We start from the raw sequence: 16,121 nt of genomic DNA on the forward strand, positions 1-16,121 counted from the left end.
TTCTTTCTTTTTGCCTCCCTTTTCCCCCGGGACAAATTGTATGAGAACTGTTTTTTTAACATTTGTATGCTATGCTGTGTGTTTGCATTAGCAAAGGCAAGCAAGTCGGCCTTGCATTTGGAACAAAAAATGGCAAGGTGTGTTGGTGGCTCTTAGTTCCTGTGACAGTCAGAGCTGTAATTGGAGACCAGCCCCCAAGACACATCCGTCACCTGCCCCAATGAGCTTCACCCTTGTAAAAAGCCTAGTGGTCCAAATAACAATAAATAAAGTCAAACTGCCTAAAAATCTTGAGCTCTGCAAAAATCACAGGGAGCTGCTATGTAATAAATTCCTCTTGTAACATGACCCTGGGTAGACTGAAACTGAAGAAAATAAATATTTTTCTTGAGAAACATAACCCACAAGCTTTCAATTCAGACTTTATTCTCTATAAACTGTGTGGGTAAATGCCACAAACATGAAAGAAGTGAAATTTCCCTAGAGCCCCAAACTCACTGAAGTGAAAATATTTCTGGTTATCTGTACCATCTGGGCAGCATAAACCTATAGAACTGCAACAGAAGTCATGATGGTGGTAATACTATATAATTTTAACTCTGGGGACACTGAGGCCATGTCTATACAGCAGCATTATTTCAGAATAACTGACGTTATTCGGAAATAACATAGTCCACATCTACACTACAAGCAGTTATCTCAACATAATGTCAAAATAATGTCAAGCTAGAGGCCTTCTTACTCCGACTCCTGTAACCCTGTACGAGGAGTAAGGGAAGTTGGAGGAAGAGTGCTCTTCCTTGGACTTCCTGCTATGTAGACAGCACCAAAAGCCAAAATAAGCTATTTCATCTTATGCTACGTGATTGATATAGCTCAAGTTGCATAGCTTATTTCAGCTTCAGTCCGGCTGTGTAGATGTGCCCTAAAAGAAGATGGAAAGAGCCAGTATCCACTACCTTTTTCTGACAATGTACTAATATGAGCTTGCAAATACCTGTACTAAAAAACAGCAGTCATTCATTCTCATATTTTACCCTCTTGTGTGTTTTTGTTACACAGAGGTGTTCTCTTTCTGTATTGGGTCAACCTTCAGTTTGTTTTCATAACTGAAGCGTATATTTATATGCTTTTCCAATGCATAATGAGAGCATAAGACATTTTCCTCTGCACTTCAGGATAATTAATTTGAGCAGGGTATTGAATTCACAGAACACCACAGTACAAATATTTCACATTCAAGGAATTTAAAAAATGGACTAATATTCACATATGTGGAGAGTACCCTCACAAGGCAGCGGTACTAAAATGGGTCACAGTGAAAGAAGACTGAGAAATTGTATAAAAGGTCCTAACTAAATCACAGGAGACTATCGGACTTCTGTGAAAGAATTCAAAAAACAGGAAGTACTTATTGTGATTTCATGAGGAACAACTTAGCGACAGGAGATATCTAAAAAAAATGTTACCAGAAATGCAAAAGGAGGTTTGTAACTAAGCAAGCATGCTGAGTTAATAAAATCCTGTAGAGATAAGGGGTACCAGAGCATTGTAAGTTAGATGTGAGCCTTTAATGTCATATGGAAGCATAAATGCCCAGTATAAGTTTGCACAGAACATGCAGAGTCAGCACATGCAAGTAATGAATCCTAGCTACACAGCCAAGAACACTGCCTCGGTTCTGGACACTATATTACCAGAAAGACAGAGACAAACTGGAGTGAATTAGAGAAAAGCAATGAAAAATGATCTGGAGCCAGTGAAGTCTACTTCTGAGGAATGCACCAAGGGGCTGGGACTTGAGAAAGCTAGGTTTTAGTCCCAGCTCTGACCTGTTGTGTGACCCTGGGCAAGTTATTTCATCTCTCTCTGCCTAAATTTCCGCATCTATAAAATAAGAATGATACTTATCTCCATTATAAAATGCTTTACAAGCTTCAGATGAAAAGCATTATGTAACAGTTGGGTAATATTATTATAATATGTTTAGACAAGCTAATAATCTACAAGTATTTTAGACTGCTCACAGATCAAAGAGAGTTAGAGTGATACATGAAAAAAACAGAGTAGCAGGAAGAAATCAAGAAAGGGAAAATGTAAGCTGACTTTCAGGAGCATCTTCCTGACAGTGAAATTCTGAGAAGTCCCCACACAAACAAGGTGCTATGAACACATAACAGTGGGGAAGTAGTGCAGATTTCCTTGTAGTTAAATTGAGTGAAAGAGAATATTTCTGGTTTTCCCAGCGCTCTATCCTCCCATGCCTGAATTTGCATGGATAGTATGCAATTGCTTCCCTCCATCCATATGGTGGTACAGAAAGAAGCATATGACTTGGTACTAATGCAATTTGCAATTAACCTATGAAGGAGATAGCTGTTAAAAATATTATTAAATTTTAGTATAGTTCAGAATAGGGTAGTACTTTTATGTGAATAAGAATATCCAGTGCTATACTGGACAGAATAAAAATTTATAAGGTATATCAAAACCCTCAGACTTCAGGACATTAGCCAACCATTAATTTAGGGTTAGGAAAAAATATTACATTATTGTCCTGTTAGGGGATTTTACATCCACCCCTAAGAAACAAACAGGATTTGTAAATAATCTGTCTTCTTCAGGAGTGGGAACAAATGTTGGTACTCGTGATGAAGAAGATATATTGCTAAGCACTGGCTAGAGACAGGAATTTTGCAAACCAGATTGTTCTGTGCAAACTCCCCCACAGCTTGTCCAGTGGATCTCAAAACTAGCCAACATCCTACAGTACTATGGTGTTTTGAGTGCTGTTAATGCTGCTTGAAGTCAATAGGAACAAATACAAGGGCATTCATTCAGCACTTTGCAAATACAGACCCAACCCCACAACAATGCTTGAGCAAAAATTGACAGCTGTTTTCCTATGGCTATTTTATACATGCTGCTATTGGTAAACGAGTCAGAGTTTCATGTCTGTGATTGTATATTCTTCCTGAGATGAAACAAAATTTGTGGAGGGAAGTTTGATCAAAATGTTTGGAGTGCATCTGGCATGCTCAGCAATATCTTTCAGTATGTAAATAAATATTTCTGGCTTCCAAGTATTACTTATTTTTCTTTGTATTTGTATCCATTTACAGGCAACAAAATAAAACATACTAGTAAACAGAAACAAAGAGAGAATTTCCCATGAAGCTATTCAAGACTTAAATGAGCCAAGTGTCAAACTACCTATTGTTTCCTAAACACTGCTCTTTTTCCAATGTCTCTTGTGTTTTGAGTGTCATCCAATTTTTAAAAAACGTCACGGATTTTGGCCCCAGCAGGTTGAGAATGATGGATATTAATGTTTTACAGAAAAAGATACCTTTGCCCTCAGTATCTTACATTTCTCTGATATGTTTCTTGCATATCCCAGGACACCTCATTTGTTCTCTGGTAACAGCTGGGGCTGGGATTTTCAAAGGCGCCTAATAAAAGGAACTATATGCCTAGTTCGCAGTTCAGTGGAAATTGGGCAGCTAACCCTCCAGGCACCTTTGAAAATCCCAGACAAAAACACTGCAAGCTGTTAGCCACCTAATAACCTCAGCTCAATGCAGGGATCCCCACAGGGAAGGAAAAGGGCTTTGGAAATAATTGTTCTGTTATATTAAGAGCTAAGTATTTTCTATTAATTACCAAGAATACAGTTCCCACTCCGATACTGAGCCATTAAAGAGAAACCACAAGCACAAATCAACAAGTTTGCCCTTGGCATTGTTTCACTAGCACCAGCTCAGCAAAAATTGTAACAGTTAAAAATAACTAGAGACAAACTTGTCTAAGCTTCTACCCATGCAGATATCAAAATTCAACAGCCTAGCCGACTTTGCTCTTACTAATGGTTGATCAAAACTGTGTTGGACAGGTTGGAGGAATTTGAAGAAGTTGCTTAAGAAAAAAAAAAAGATTGCATACTGAAGATAGCCCTGAGAAAAAGTTTAACTGAATGGGCCAGACTCACATCAAGGTAAGTTGGAAATTGGACATCTCCCCTCTTTTTACCTGCAGGTGTAGCTGCATAGGGAAGGAACTTTGCCCCTCAAATAAGGTGACAATGGAGAAGTGCGGCTTTAAATGTATTGCATCTTTTGGCTGAGCTGGTCCCTCCCGAAGTGTTAATCTCTCTCACTTTGGATACTTCACTGGCTAGCTCCAGCATTAAGGTGGAGCCTTGAGTTTACTTTGAATTGTTAATTCAATTACAACTACAAACTGCCTCAGCTTCTCTGGTATTTACTTCATGTTAGTTACTATTTGTTAATGAGCACTTGGTAAGAACACATCTAGTTAAGACAAAGTCTAAGGGTGTGTCACGAAATGCTTCATCAGAAATGATGAATGTTGCCAGTAGTAGAAATTTGATGCGTGCTGTGAGGCTTTTGTTATTAGCTGGTATAGAGTACTGCAGAGTAAGAGAAAAGATCCCCTATCAATGTCAATTGCTGTTAGAGCCCCAGCAACTTAAAAGCAGTCCATATGCTATTTTTAATTTTCATGGACTAATTTCTCAATATCCTTCACATCAGACTGAAAACAGGATTAATGCCACAGATTATCTTTACCCAGATTCCATCACAGGCCCAAAGAAATAAGGGTATTTGCCATATAAATTATAAACCTTTGAATATACTTTTATTCAAGAATAATCCATTTGGTACATACCCAAAATAAAATTCTTTCCTCTGCTTTGAAAAACCCAAAGTGACCTCTATAAACAAATCCAGAAAGAGATGAAGAGAGTAAATCTGTAGTGAAAGCAGCCATCAAGCAGCAGAAGAAAGTTTGCCATGCCAATCTGATGTCCCAAAAAGAAGCCACCTCTTCCAGTGTGAACAAGAGTCCGCCCACTGGAGCCCGGAATACCGAGGCTATTCCTGCTCCTGCACCAGCTGCAATGAAATTCCTCCTACAACACAAAGAAAAATAATTCATCAGAAAACAGTGAGGTACGGCATTCTTTAAGATTTAGATGTTTTCAAATCTCAACAAAGTAATAGATTTTAAAAAGCTGAAAACTGGGGAACTGGATGGGCCAGCGCATTGTTTTGGAGATACAGAGCTTTTCACCTCTAGGTTCTGAATTCAAACCTGATCCACAACAACGATAATAACTAGTAGCTGTTTGGTGGCATAGGAATAGTGAACTCTATTTCAATTCACTGCCAAGCATACAAAGGTCCTTGTCAAACTAAGCTGCCAAAAGAGGGGATGAGTGAGCCTAAAGATAAGCATAACTCACAGAACTGTTTGCTGTGTATCCATATGTTCATAGCACTATGAGGAGTGGACCATATTCTGAGACTTTAGGGGGGCTGGGGAGTGGGCAGTAGATGTGCTAATTGGTTAACTGACAATTTTTCTATGTGCTTAATAACATATTACCTTTTTCAACTTCTCTCCCACAGTGCATTGCATTAGGAACTCTTAGAGGGTTTGTATGCTGGCCAATTTCTTGATTCCTCAGTGCACTGTCTGCATCATAGGTAGCAACACCTATACTTAAGTTTGCTCTACATTTTCTATTAAAAGACACTCTTTTCATTTGCTTGTAACTCTGCTAAACTTAGGGATTGCAATTTTCCATGTTGGGTGTGGTCAACCTGAAATGTTCTGGTTCATCAGTTTCTCAGAATGAGATTAAATACAAATACATTGTTTTTTCCAATGATGATAAAAATTCTTTCCAACTCTTGAACTGTGAAGCTCTACTGCCTCTGTGTGTTGAAGCAGGGACTTGAAATTTAGCAATGAGCGGGATGGGGTGGAGTATCAACTGGTTATCGGGGATGTTCCTTTTGCCAATGCTGTGAAAATCCACCCACATTTAGTCAAGCTATGGGCTTCTGAAAATCCCAGTTTGCACATGCTCAGTAGAGATTTGTTAGAACTTAACAGGTACATTCTCTGAACATTCTGTCTGCAATGAGCATGCTCCAGTTTGAGACCAGAGGAACAGAGCAAGATTTTCCCTCAATTGCTCCTTTATACTGCCAGGGCCTGCAGTGATGCAGGCACAGGAGCTGAAAATGAGTGTCTCTGTTGTGCTCTCCATGTAGTGAAGAGAAGGACGAGGAAGTGGCCTGAACTGCATGTGGGCAAGTAGGAAGAGTAGGTCATGGAGGGGAGACTAGGCCCAACTAGTGGGGATCAGGGCACAAAGGGGTTAGAATTGCAGAGGGAAAGGTCAGAAAGGTCTGTAACCACAATAGTGCCTGATATAAAATCTATAATTCCTTAGTCGTACCATTCCACTGCTGTTAGCAAATGTCTATGAAACCATGTGCCCTCATCTCCCTCCAGTGACTGGGCCACTTGGAGTATAACAACCTATTATTGCTATAATTACACTATACAGTATGCTTTAAGCTTAGCATCAGGCAAACTAGCTGAAATTTAATAGCCAGATATGGGAGATCAAACTAGATCACTTAATGGTCCCTTCTGACCTTAAAATCTTTTAATCTTGCTGTACAAATTAGGGATAATGTCACCACCTCCCCTCATAGGGGTTTTACAAAGATAAAATCATTTATTGTTTGTAAAGCACTTAGATATTATAGTTTAGGAGCCATAGAAAAGCCAATCAAGGAAATAAATAAGTCGGTCTTCAGAGCAAGGTTTGAACAGCATGCCTAGGGCCACACAAACACTAACCCCCATTGGCGATCTAATCTATGTACTGTAGCTGGAGTCGACATACTTACCCGAGTGTCTTCTGTGCAGTAAAGTCGGCGAGGGCTGCTCTCCCGTCAACTCTGGCAACTCTTCTCATCCAGGTCGAGTTCCAGAGTCGACAGGAGAGTGCTCGGAGATCCATTTATCGCATCTAAGCAGACATGATAAATTGATGGCCAGTGGATCAATCACTTCACAGTCACTCCACCACACAGAGAGACAAGCCCTCAGTGAGCATTATCCATCCAATGTACTGAGTGATGCAGAGATATGGTGGAAAAAATAGCATTTGATCATAGCATAAAGACCATATCAAAATGCACATGGCCAAGAGGACTGAATTGAGGCTATGCAGGCAACTATAAGTCTGACGTTTCCTAATTTTTGATTGCTTGACTTTGGAAATGTGACTTTTTTTAATGTAGTTTTTTTTTTCTTTAGAGTAACATGGCCATAGCTGACCCAGTTCAGCTGGCTCAAGCTTGTGGAAGTCAGGTTGCAGCGCTAAATATCATAGAATAGACATTGGGGCTGGGGCTAGAACCTGGCCACTGAAACCTTGCAAGAGGTAGGGGGGAGGTATGAGAGTCCAGGCTCCAATGTGTGCACAGCCTCACAACACAAGCCTTACAAGCCCAAGCAGCTGATAGAGGCTCTGAGACTCTGTGACACAGAATTTTTTCAATGCTGTTTAGACCTCATACCATGGATGGGGAAGATCTGCCCTGTCAACCCTTTGAATCTGGCCCATGACCTGCCCTGTCAGGACCCTTAGGCAGAGAGCAGCTCCAAGCCACTCAAAGCGAGTGACTGGCCAATGGGAGCTGAGAGATTGTACTGGGGACAGGAGCAGCGCACAAACCCCTCCCACTCCACCCCACCCGCTTTGTGGCGCAGAGAGGCACGTGGAGCAGGCAGTAGCTTTGAGCAGCCTGGGACTGAGGTAGACAGGGTGCCTGCCTGAGGGTCCTAATGGCCAGCAGTTGCCTAGGTAAATGCCAACCTACCCCTCTCCCCCCGGCAGGAATCCTCTCTGCACCTATACCCCCTGAGTTCTCTCCCTGAGCCACCCTTCTACACCCAACCTCCATCCCAGACCCTGCACCCTCTTCGTAGAAAAGTGCGGCACTTGACCACTTACCAAACTCTTGGAGTGGCACCCCTCAAAAATGATTGCCCACCCCTGCCTCAGACATATCAATTAGTAGAATAAGGGTTACATGATGCTTGATTACTTACTAAACTGTTGTTTCATCTGTATTGCAATTAACATTATTCTAAAAGACTTCTGAGAAGGTACTAAACCTATTTGTTGCTCCAAAAATAAACCAGATTCCCAACGTCTGCCTCACAACCCAAGCCTTACAAGTCCAAGTAGCTGATACAGGCTCTGAGACTCATCACACATCCTAAAAACACAACAACCAGGCGGAGAAGTTAATCTGAGCTTGCTGTTAACAGTTAGTCCTTTCTGTATAAACAGGATTTCTGGATGACATGTTTCTCCCGTGAGTTTTCCTGCCTCTGTAAGTCAACTGTTCTCTAATTATCTTACATGGTATTATTACAAAACAAAAGCAAAATTTTTCCAGGTCCTCTTACAGCAATCACTAATTTTCTTCCATCAGTAACAGTTTGTTTTAATAGGCATCTCTCAGAGTTATTTCACTAACCGAAGATAAAAGTTAAAGACAAAATATATCACATATCGTATGAACCATACTGTATGATTATCCTTTGAGCCACCACACACAGTTCACAATGGGCTTTTCTTTTTGCAAATGAGAGGTTTTCCTGCTTCCCCTTGTCCTGAAACTCAAAAAAAGTATAATATGGGCCTTTTATTGGTGTACTTTTGCAAGCTAATGAGAGCAAGATCCAAAAGACAAGGTCTGACCCTGCAAATCCTTACTCATGCAAGTAATCCTTTCTCATGTGAGTAATCCCTTTGACTTCAGTGGGATATTTACAAAAGTAGGCTTTCAGGATCCAGCCCAGAGATGTTCATTAGCAAAGAAGATTTGGAGTAAAGAAAGTATGAACAGTCTGTATCATTTAACAGTTGGGGGGTGGTGGGGGAAACAAGCCTGTGTCTCCTATGCACATTGCATAGATTGAATTGAAACTGTGGACTTCTCAGGAGAGCCAGGGGGAAAAATTAACTCAATATATAAGTATATCGAGTCTACATCGTTTTAGACAAATCTTAATTCAAAAGCCTAGGGTTTTACAGTCTGCAGAGATGTGAATGACAACACAAGGTGCAAAGAAAAAGAGAATTACCCCCCATGTGTTTCACACACTGTTTTCATAAGCATTCAATATACCTATTTTTCACAAGTTGTTTTAATTATGGCTCTGTTTGCCAGAGCCCAGAACAGCTCAGCTGTGGAAATCACAGAGGGAAAAAAAGATTACTTTCTGATGGAGAGGGCCAGGAATATCTCCCACTGTCACTCATATCCCCAAACTCAGGGATGTATTTTCTTTCTAAGTGCACAAATATCAGATATGACTAGAATCTTCCTAACTCATTTACACCAACTCTTAGTTCCCAGCTTTTTGATTAACCCTTTGATATATGTAATTTGCAAGTCAACCATTAGCAACTGTGTTTCAGAATACTTTTTTATCAATTACATTTTATCTGTTACATACTTATCAGCTGAACTCCAAAGCCTGTTGAAGAAGGGCAATCGAATTCTGAGGGCATGTGACGTGAACTGGGTCAGGCCGCACCCTATTATTGCCCTAAAATAATGATGCAATAGTTAGTGTTATTTTTAATATGCTATTCACATTTCAACCAAAGTTCAAGAGAAAAGAGCCAGATCTTCCAATAGCAAAGCTAACTGAATTCAACACAAATAGTAGAACACATTTGCTTTTCAATATGCAAAGTTCTGTTGACACAAGCGAGGGGGCTACTAAAGGGTTCCAAGTTAATAATTCAGAGATTAAGAGGGCCCTCACAACATGTACACATGAAGAAAGATTCCAAAGGCTTCATTGATAAGCTGCATGTTAACATATGCCTAAGAGTATAGACTAGGGATATGAACAGGTAAAGGGTGATGCTTACTGGGTAACAATCATTAGCCAAGAGCAGCAGGGGACGGGGAAGGCTACCAGCTTCCAGCCCACACAGGCTCATGGACTGGGAGTCGGCAGTCTTGCATAGGGCCGGAAGCAAACCTCCAGTCTCACCCCCACCACCTCTTTCACCCTGTACAAGGCTGCTGACTCCCAACATGCAAGCCTGCATGGGCTGGGAGCTGGCAACCCTTCCCTCCACTCCACCACCCTGCTGCCACTTCTGGCCCCACGCAAGGCTGCTAGTCCCCCCCAGTGCAGGGTTAGAAGCAGCAGGGCTGGAGTGACTCCCCCCATATCCCACCTGCCATGGCCAGGCTGCTGGAATGCCCCACTCACCCACCCGTGTTTAATTAGTTAACCAGTTAAACGTAACATTTAACCAGTTAACTAATTAAACAGGCCTTTAGATCCCTATTACTGACATGATAGATGAGAGAGAGAGAGAGAGAGAGAGAGAACTCCTTGAGTGGGACAAGCTTTTGAATCAGGCAGACTCCTACAGGGTAAGTATTAATGAAGAAGAGCTCTGGGTGGCTTGTAAGCTTGTCTTTTCCACTAACAGAAGTTGGTTCACTACAAGAGACTCTCTCATCAACCTTGTCTCTCTAATATCCCAGGACCCACATGGTCCCGCATCACTGAATACGCCAATGGATTATAGTGAAGGCTAAGATTCTGTTACAGTTATATTTAGTAAAAATGAGAGGCAATCACTAAAATTTCACACAAGCCACCAGCTGGCTGCTGAAGTGGCCTTTATGACCAAATAAAACCAAACACTCTGAGCCCCACCCCTCCTCCTATGTCCTGCCCTGCTCATTCCATCCATCCCCCCCATCACTCACTCACTCATTTTCACTCAATAGCTGGCAACCTGCTGGGATACACCTATCGTACCATCAGTGGTGCCTGGAAGCTACAAGGGGAGGGTGCATCTCCCATGTTGGTTCAGTGCTGCAGTGTCACTGCTACCTGCAGTGTCTGGGATCTGGGACCTGCAGAGTCCCTGCCAAATGACACTTCTAGCAACCCTGTCCTGAGGCTGAAGTAAAAAATGCCACAGAGGTCTCTGGAAGTCACAGATTCCCTGACTTCCATAACCTCCATGACAGAATCTTAGCCTTAATTAAAATCTATTTCATTCATCCATTTCAAGTGTAATCACTAATGAGATCACTTCAGTCCCATTCCCGGTGGAGGCTGTATGTAAATTTCATTCGCTATACCATGTCTCTGGCAATACTTCAGGGATGCAGTAAAATCCAAGAGAACAGTTTTCATTGAAATGTTTGTAAAAATCAAGAAAACATTTATATTCTTTGTACAATTTTGTAAGACTCTTTTAAACAAAATTTGGTGTGTTGACATATAATATACATTGGATTTTTTTAAATAAATTGAATAAAATTAGCTCTTCATGCCACTATTTTAAGGCACTAAATGAATACTCTTCTGACTTTCTGTACGGAAATTTGATTACATTTTTTGGATCATGCATCACTATTAAAAAAACTAAACCCGGGAGGTGGAGCAATCACATCTGCAGCCACTGAGCCCCTGGAGACAAAAGTCTGAAAGTAAAGCAAACAAAAGAAAGCTAAAAAGAAGAGCTAGGCCTTGGTAATCACTGTCTGAAATTGTTGTGGTCTCCTCTGACTAAATGTTGCTCTCTTATTTTTGAAAGCCTGAGTCATCCTTGAGAGCTGCTGCACCCAGCTACCAGTAAAATTAAAGTACAGAGGAACGGGGTTCAACGGAGAAGAGGAGAGCAAACATCAAGGATAACTACTTTGCATAAAAAGCGGGAGGGAAAGAGTCAGAAATAAAATAATAAGTCAGTCAAAAAGGTATTGCAAAGTGGGTATAAAATGCCATCAAGTGGGTGAGAGAACAATTCTGATATGAGTGTTTTACTGATGTAAATGATTATACAAGATGTAAAGCAATGGACAATCAGACCCTGATAGTTTAAACTCCTGCATGGTGTTCCTTACCCCAAGTGAATCATAGGGCCTTCTGGTCCACAGAAGAGCCCAGAAGCCACAGCCAGAAGACAGGAAACAAACGTCCCCAAAAAAGTCTTGATATTAAAAATGTGTCGAATAGAAGCACCATTGAGAAATCCAATGACTTCTGGAAGCCCATATGGTGCACCTTCTGGACAAAAGAACTGCAAAGAGAAAGAATCAAAGATGTTTTCCAGATGCATGAATTCAGGTCCACCTGCAGCTAATAATCGCAGTGCACATTGCTCTATTTACTAACAGCTTATAGCTTCTCACTGAAATTGCAGTATTTTGTTTTATCAGGTCATCCATTCTTTCAGTTCCCCCTCCTACATTCCTCAAGACTTCTGTATTAAGTAAATAGATACATATATCACACCTATACCTTTCCCTTATCTTTTTGGAGAGCTCATTGAAATGTTTATTTTTCTCTTTTTCTCCCATTAAGTAACTGACTGCCTTCTTGTGTCTAAACAGAACCCAAAGTCTCAGAGGGGTAGCCATGTTAGTCCGTAACTTAAAAAAATGAGTGGTTCTGTAGCACCTTAGAGACTAACAAATATATATCATAAACTATGAAGTATCAATAAACTAGGGAAATACAACCTAGATGGGGCTACTATAAGGTGGGGGCATAACTGGCTGGATAACTGTTCTCAGAGAGGAATGATTATTGGTTCACAATCATGCTGAAAGGGCGTAACAAGTGGGATTCTGCAGGGGTCTGTTTGGGGACCTGTTCAGTTCAATAACTTCATCAACGATTTAGATATTGGCATAGAGTGTACACTTATTAAGTTTGCAGATGATACCAAGCTGGGAGGGGTTGCAAGTACTTTGGAGGATAGGGTCATCATTCAAAATGATCTGGACAAACTAGAGAAATGGTCTGAAGTAAACAGGATTAAGTTTAATAAAGACAAATATAAAGTACTTTACTTAGGAAGGAACCATCGGTTCCACACATACAGAATGGGAAGCGACTGTCTAGGAAGGAGTATTGCAGAAAAGAATCTAGGGGGGATAGTGAACCACAAGGTAAATATGAGTCAACAGTGTGACACTGTTGCAAAAAAAGCAAACATAATTCTGGGATGCATTAACAGAAGTGTTGTGAGCAAGACATGAGGAGTCATTCTTCAGCTCTGCACTGCACTGATTAGGCCTCAGTTGGAGTACTGTGTCCAGTTCTGGGCACCACATTTCAAGAAAGATGTGGAGAAATTGGAGAATGTCCAGAGAAGAGCAACAAAAATTATTAAAGGTCTAGAAAACATGAGCTATGTGGGAAGACAAAGAATTGGCTTTGGTTAGTTTAGAGAAGAGAAAATTGAGGGGGCATGATATCGGTTTTCAAGTATCTAAAAAGGGTGTTACAAGAAGAAGGGAGAAAAATTGTTCTCCTTGACCTCTGATGATAGGACAAGAAGCAATGGGCTTAAATTGCAGCAAGGGAGGTTTAGGCTGGACATTAGGAAAAACTATTTCACTAGGAGGATGGTGAAACACCAGAATAAATTGCCAAGGGAGGTTCTGGAATCTGCATCACTGGAGATATTTAAGAGCAGATTAGGTAGACATTTATCAAGGATGATCTAGATGGTGCTTGGTCCTGCTGTGAGGGCAGGGGGCTGGACTTGATGACCTCTCAAGATCCCTTCCACTTCTCGTATTCTATGATCATGAGCTTTCGAGGGCACAACCCACTTCTTCCAAGGAGTGGAGCAAAAAGGCAAAAACCCCCTTTAAAGCAGAAAAGAAGGGAAAGGGGGAGGGGAAAAAAGGTCAATTATAGCGCCCATGTTAAAAGAGGCTAATAGAATGGGCTGTAAGTGTTCCATACTTAGCATTTGATGTCATTTGGGTGTTGAACATAATGGCCCATCCAGTTCAAGCCTTTGTTCAATCCCTTAGTTAGTGTCAAATTTGCATATGAAGGCCAGTTCCCCAGTCTCTCTCTGTAGTAGGTTCCTAAAATTACTTTGTACAAGAATGGCTGCTTTTAAATATATTAATGAGTGCCCAGGCAGGTTAAAAAGTTATTGTCCCTGTCCCCCTAGGTTTCTGTGTGCTACCATTTCAAACATCTGATTTGCGTCCATTTCTCCTTTGTCATAGAGAGCATCTAGTTTGGCCAATATACATGGCAGAGGAGCACTTCTCCCCCCTCCCTTCTTTTTCTGCTTTTAATTTGGAGGTTTTCTCCTTTTTGCTTCACTCAGCTGAAAAAGTGGATTGTACCCACTAAAGCTCATGTTATTTATTTATTTATTTATTTATTTCATTAGTCTCTAAGGGTATGTCTACACTACCCCACTAGTTTGAACTAGCGGGGGTAATGTAGTCATCCGCAGTTGCAAATGAAGCCCGGGATTTGAATTTCCCGGGCTTCATTTGCATGAAGCCGGCCGGCGCCATTTTTAAATGCCGGCTAGTTCGAACCCCGTGCCGCGCGGCTACACGCGGCACGGAGTAGCTAGTTCGGATTAGGCTTCCTAATCCGAACTAGCTGTACTCCTCGTTCCATTAGAAGCCTAATCCGAACTAGCTACTCTGTGCCGCGTGTAGCCGCGCGGCACGGGGTTCGAACTAGCCGGCATTTAAAAATGGCGCCGGCCGGCTTCATGCAAATGAAGCCCGGGAAATTCAAATCCCGGGCTTCATTTGCAACTGCGGATGACTACATTACCCCCGCTAGTTCGAACTAGCGGGGTAGTGTAGACATACCCTAACTGAACCCAGTGAGAGAGAAAAAGGCTTTCTGTGCTGACTTTGCTATCTGGTTGGGGAGCTGGCACCTCAAAGGAGAGCTGGAAATGTAAGTTATACTTATTTTACACAGAGCTCTGATCCAAACCCCATGTGAAGTCATTCTACATGGGTATATTAGGATCAGGCCCCAACTCTGTGCCAGTTAGGCCAATTTGCCCCTTATATCCATTTTATGACCAATGTACATATAAAGTATTAACTTATACAACCATTTATACCACCATTTAATTTGCCTGAGACTTCCACTGGAATTGCATGTGCTCACAGGGCCTGAATTTGGATCTCAGACTGGATATCAATCCCAGGACTCCCTATATAGCCAGTAAAACAGAAACCACGGAGAAATGCTGAGAAGGCTTAACTACAGTCACACTTAGCAGGCACTGCAACAACAAAAAGGAGCCTCATCCTGTTTCTTAGTAAGTACTTCACAGTGCATATGTTCTCACACTCCTGTCTTAGAATTAAGCCTCCATCTCTCAGAACTCTGCTGATATTTTACAGTAAGTTGTACAGTAGTTGAAAAAGAGACATACTTACCACCACTAACCCTGAAGATACAACAACCATGGCCAGTCCCAACCCAAGTATGCAAATCCAGGTCATGTGGAAGTTGCCGCTCTGCCAATTTTACAGATTATTTATTAGTATCAGCAATGGTATAGACTACAAGTATGTGTACTACCTCTAAACACTGCCAACATTATATATAATGATATATATTCAGAGATACACAGACTGGTTTTTGTCTGAGTTCACAGACAGTGCATCATCCACCCAAGCCTCAGAAAAATGATGTTGTGGTCAATCCCTATACTTTTCTTCTTACTTGCACCCTATGTGCTGACAACTACTGCATATTTCTGTTCCTTTGCCCATCTTCTTATATAACCTACTATAGCAAGTCCTGCAATTTACAGCATACAGAAATGAAAACCAAGGGAAAGAGAAGCAAGTAATGTAGACTTTTCAAAAATATGGGGGTGAATTTTAGATATGTTTAGATAAGGGCAAAGATTCACATTGGCTTTTAGCATTCCAAACCAATTTGCCAATGCCCATACAATATAGCAAAGGGTATTTTAGTGTTTCCGGAAAGCCCCAAATCAGGACAGAACTTAAGCAACAGAGTCAATATAACTTGTGTATGTGCTTAAGCGCTAAGCCCTTGAGAAAGGGAGGGAAGAGGGAAAAGTCTGTCTCTGTGCTCCAGAAAGGGGTTGGGCTTGGGCAGCCAGTCTTTTGAGACAGTGATTGATGGCAACAGCTTTCTAGAAAATTACATCTGGCTTCATTCTCTTTTCAGATCAGACCAGTAGAGTTTGATATGATTGTATTTACCAAATAGTTGCCTCTATGTGCAGAAGCCTTGCTAAGCCAACTGCTTATCATGTACTGAATGTCAGCTATTGTGTTTCCCAATGAGTAGCAGATGCTTCATTGTCTGCAGGGGGGATATAAACATTAGGAGCAGAAGATGCCAGTAGAGTAGCTGGGTAAAAATGTCCTGTTTGTGAAGTTTTACTACCACTCACAACAAAGTAA

The 16,121-nt window shown here is 41.3% G+C and overlaps 1 protein-coding gene and 1 long non-coding RNA gene across 3 annotated transcripts in view; one reads left to right on the forward strand and one right to left on the reverse strand.

Moving 5' to 3' along the window:
• LOC102462787 (chloride channel protein C-like) overlaps positions 1 to 16,121 on the reverse strand; it is a 103,906-nt gene that overhangs the window by 81,172 nt on the left and 6,613 nt on the right. Inside the window, exons 3-6 of the mRNA XM_089776262.1 lie at positions 15,117 to 15,197; positions 11,793 to 11,968; positions 9,361 to 9,453; positions 4,690 to 4,933 (exon numbers count right to left, since the gene is read on the reverse strand). Coding sequence (XP_089632388.1) covers positions 4,690 to 4,933; positions 9,361 to 9,453; positions 11,793 to 11,968; positions 15,117 to 15,197 — 594 coding nt within the window. The remainder of the gene's footprint in view (positions 1 to 4,689; positions 4,934 to 9,360; positions 9,454 to 11,792; positions 11,969 to 15,116; positions 15,198 to 16,121) is intronic.
• Positions 3,685 to 11,615, forward strand: LOC142827076 (uncharacterized). Of its 2 annotated transcripts, none has more exons than XR_012901470.2 (3): positions 3,685 to 3,994; positions 4,730 to 4,973; positions 11,483 to 11,615. It is a non-coding gene; the product is annotated as an uncharacterized LOC142827076 (long non-coding RNA). The 2 variants fall into 2 exon arrangements; XR_012901469.2 differs by lacking the exon at positions 11,483 to 11,615 and adding an exon at positions 5,433 to 5,622 and having other exon boundaries at positions 3,686 to 3,994.

This window comes from Pelodiscus sinensis, chromosome 2, assembly GCF_052426305.1.
Source record: "Pelodiscus sinensis isolate ZL-2025 chromosome 2, ASM5242630v1, whole genome shotgun sequence".
In the NCBI taxonomy this organism is placed as follows: domain Eukaryota; kingdom Metazoa; phylum Chordata; order Testudines; family Trionychidae; genus Pelodiscus; species Pelodiscus sinensis.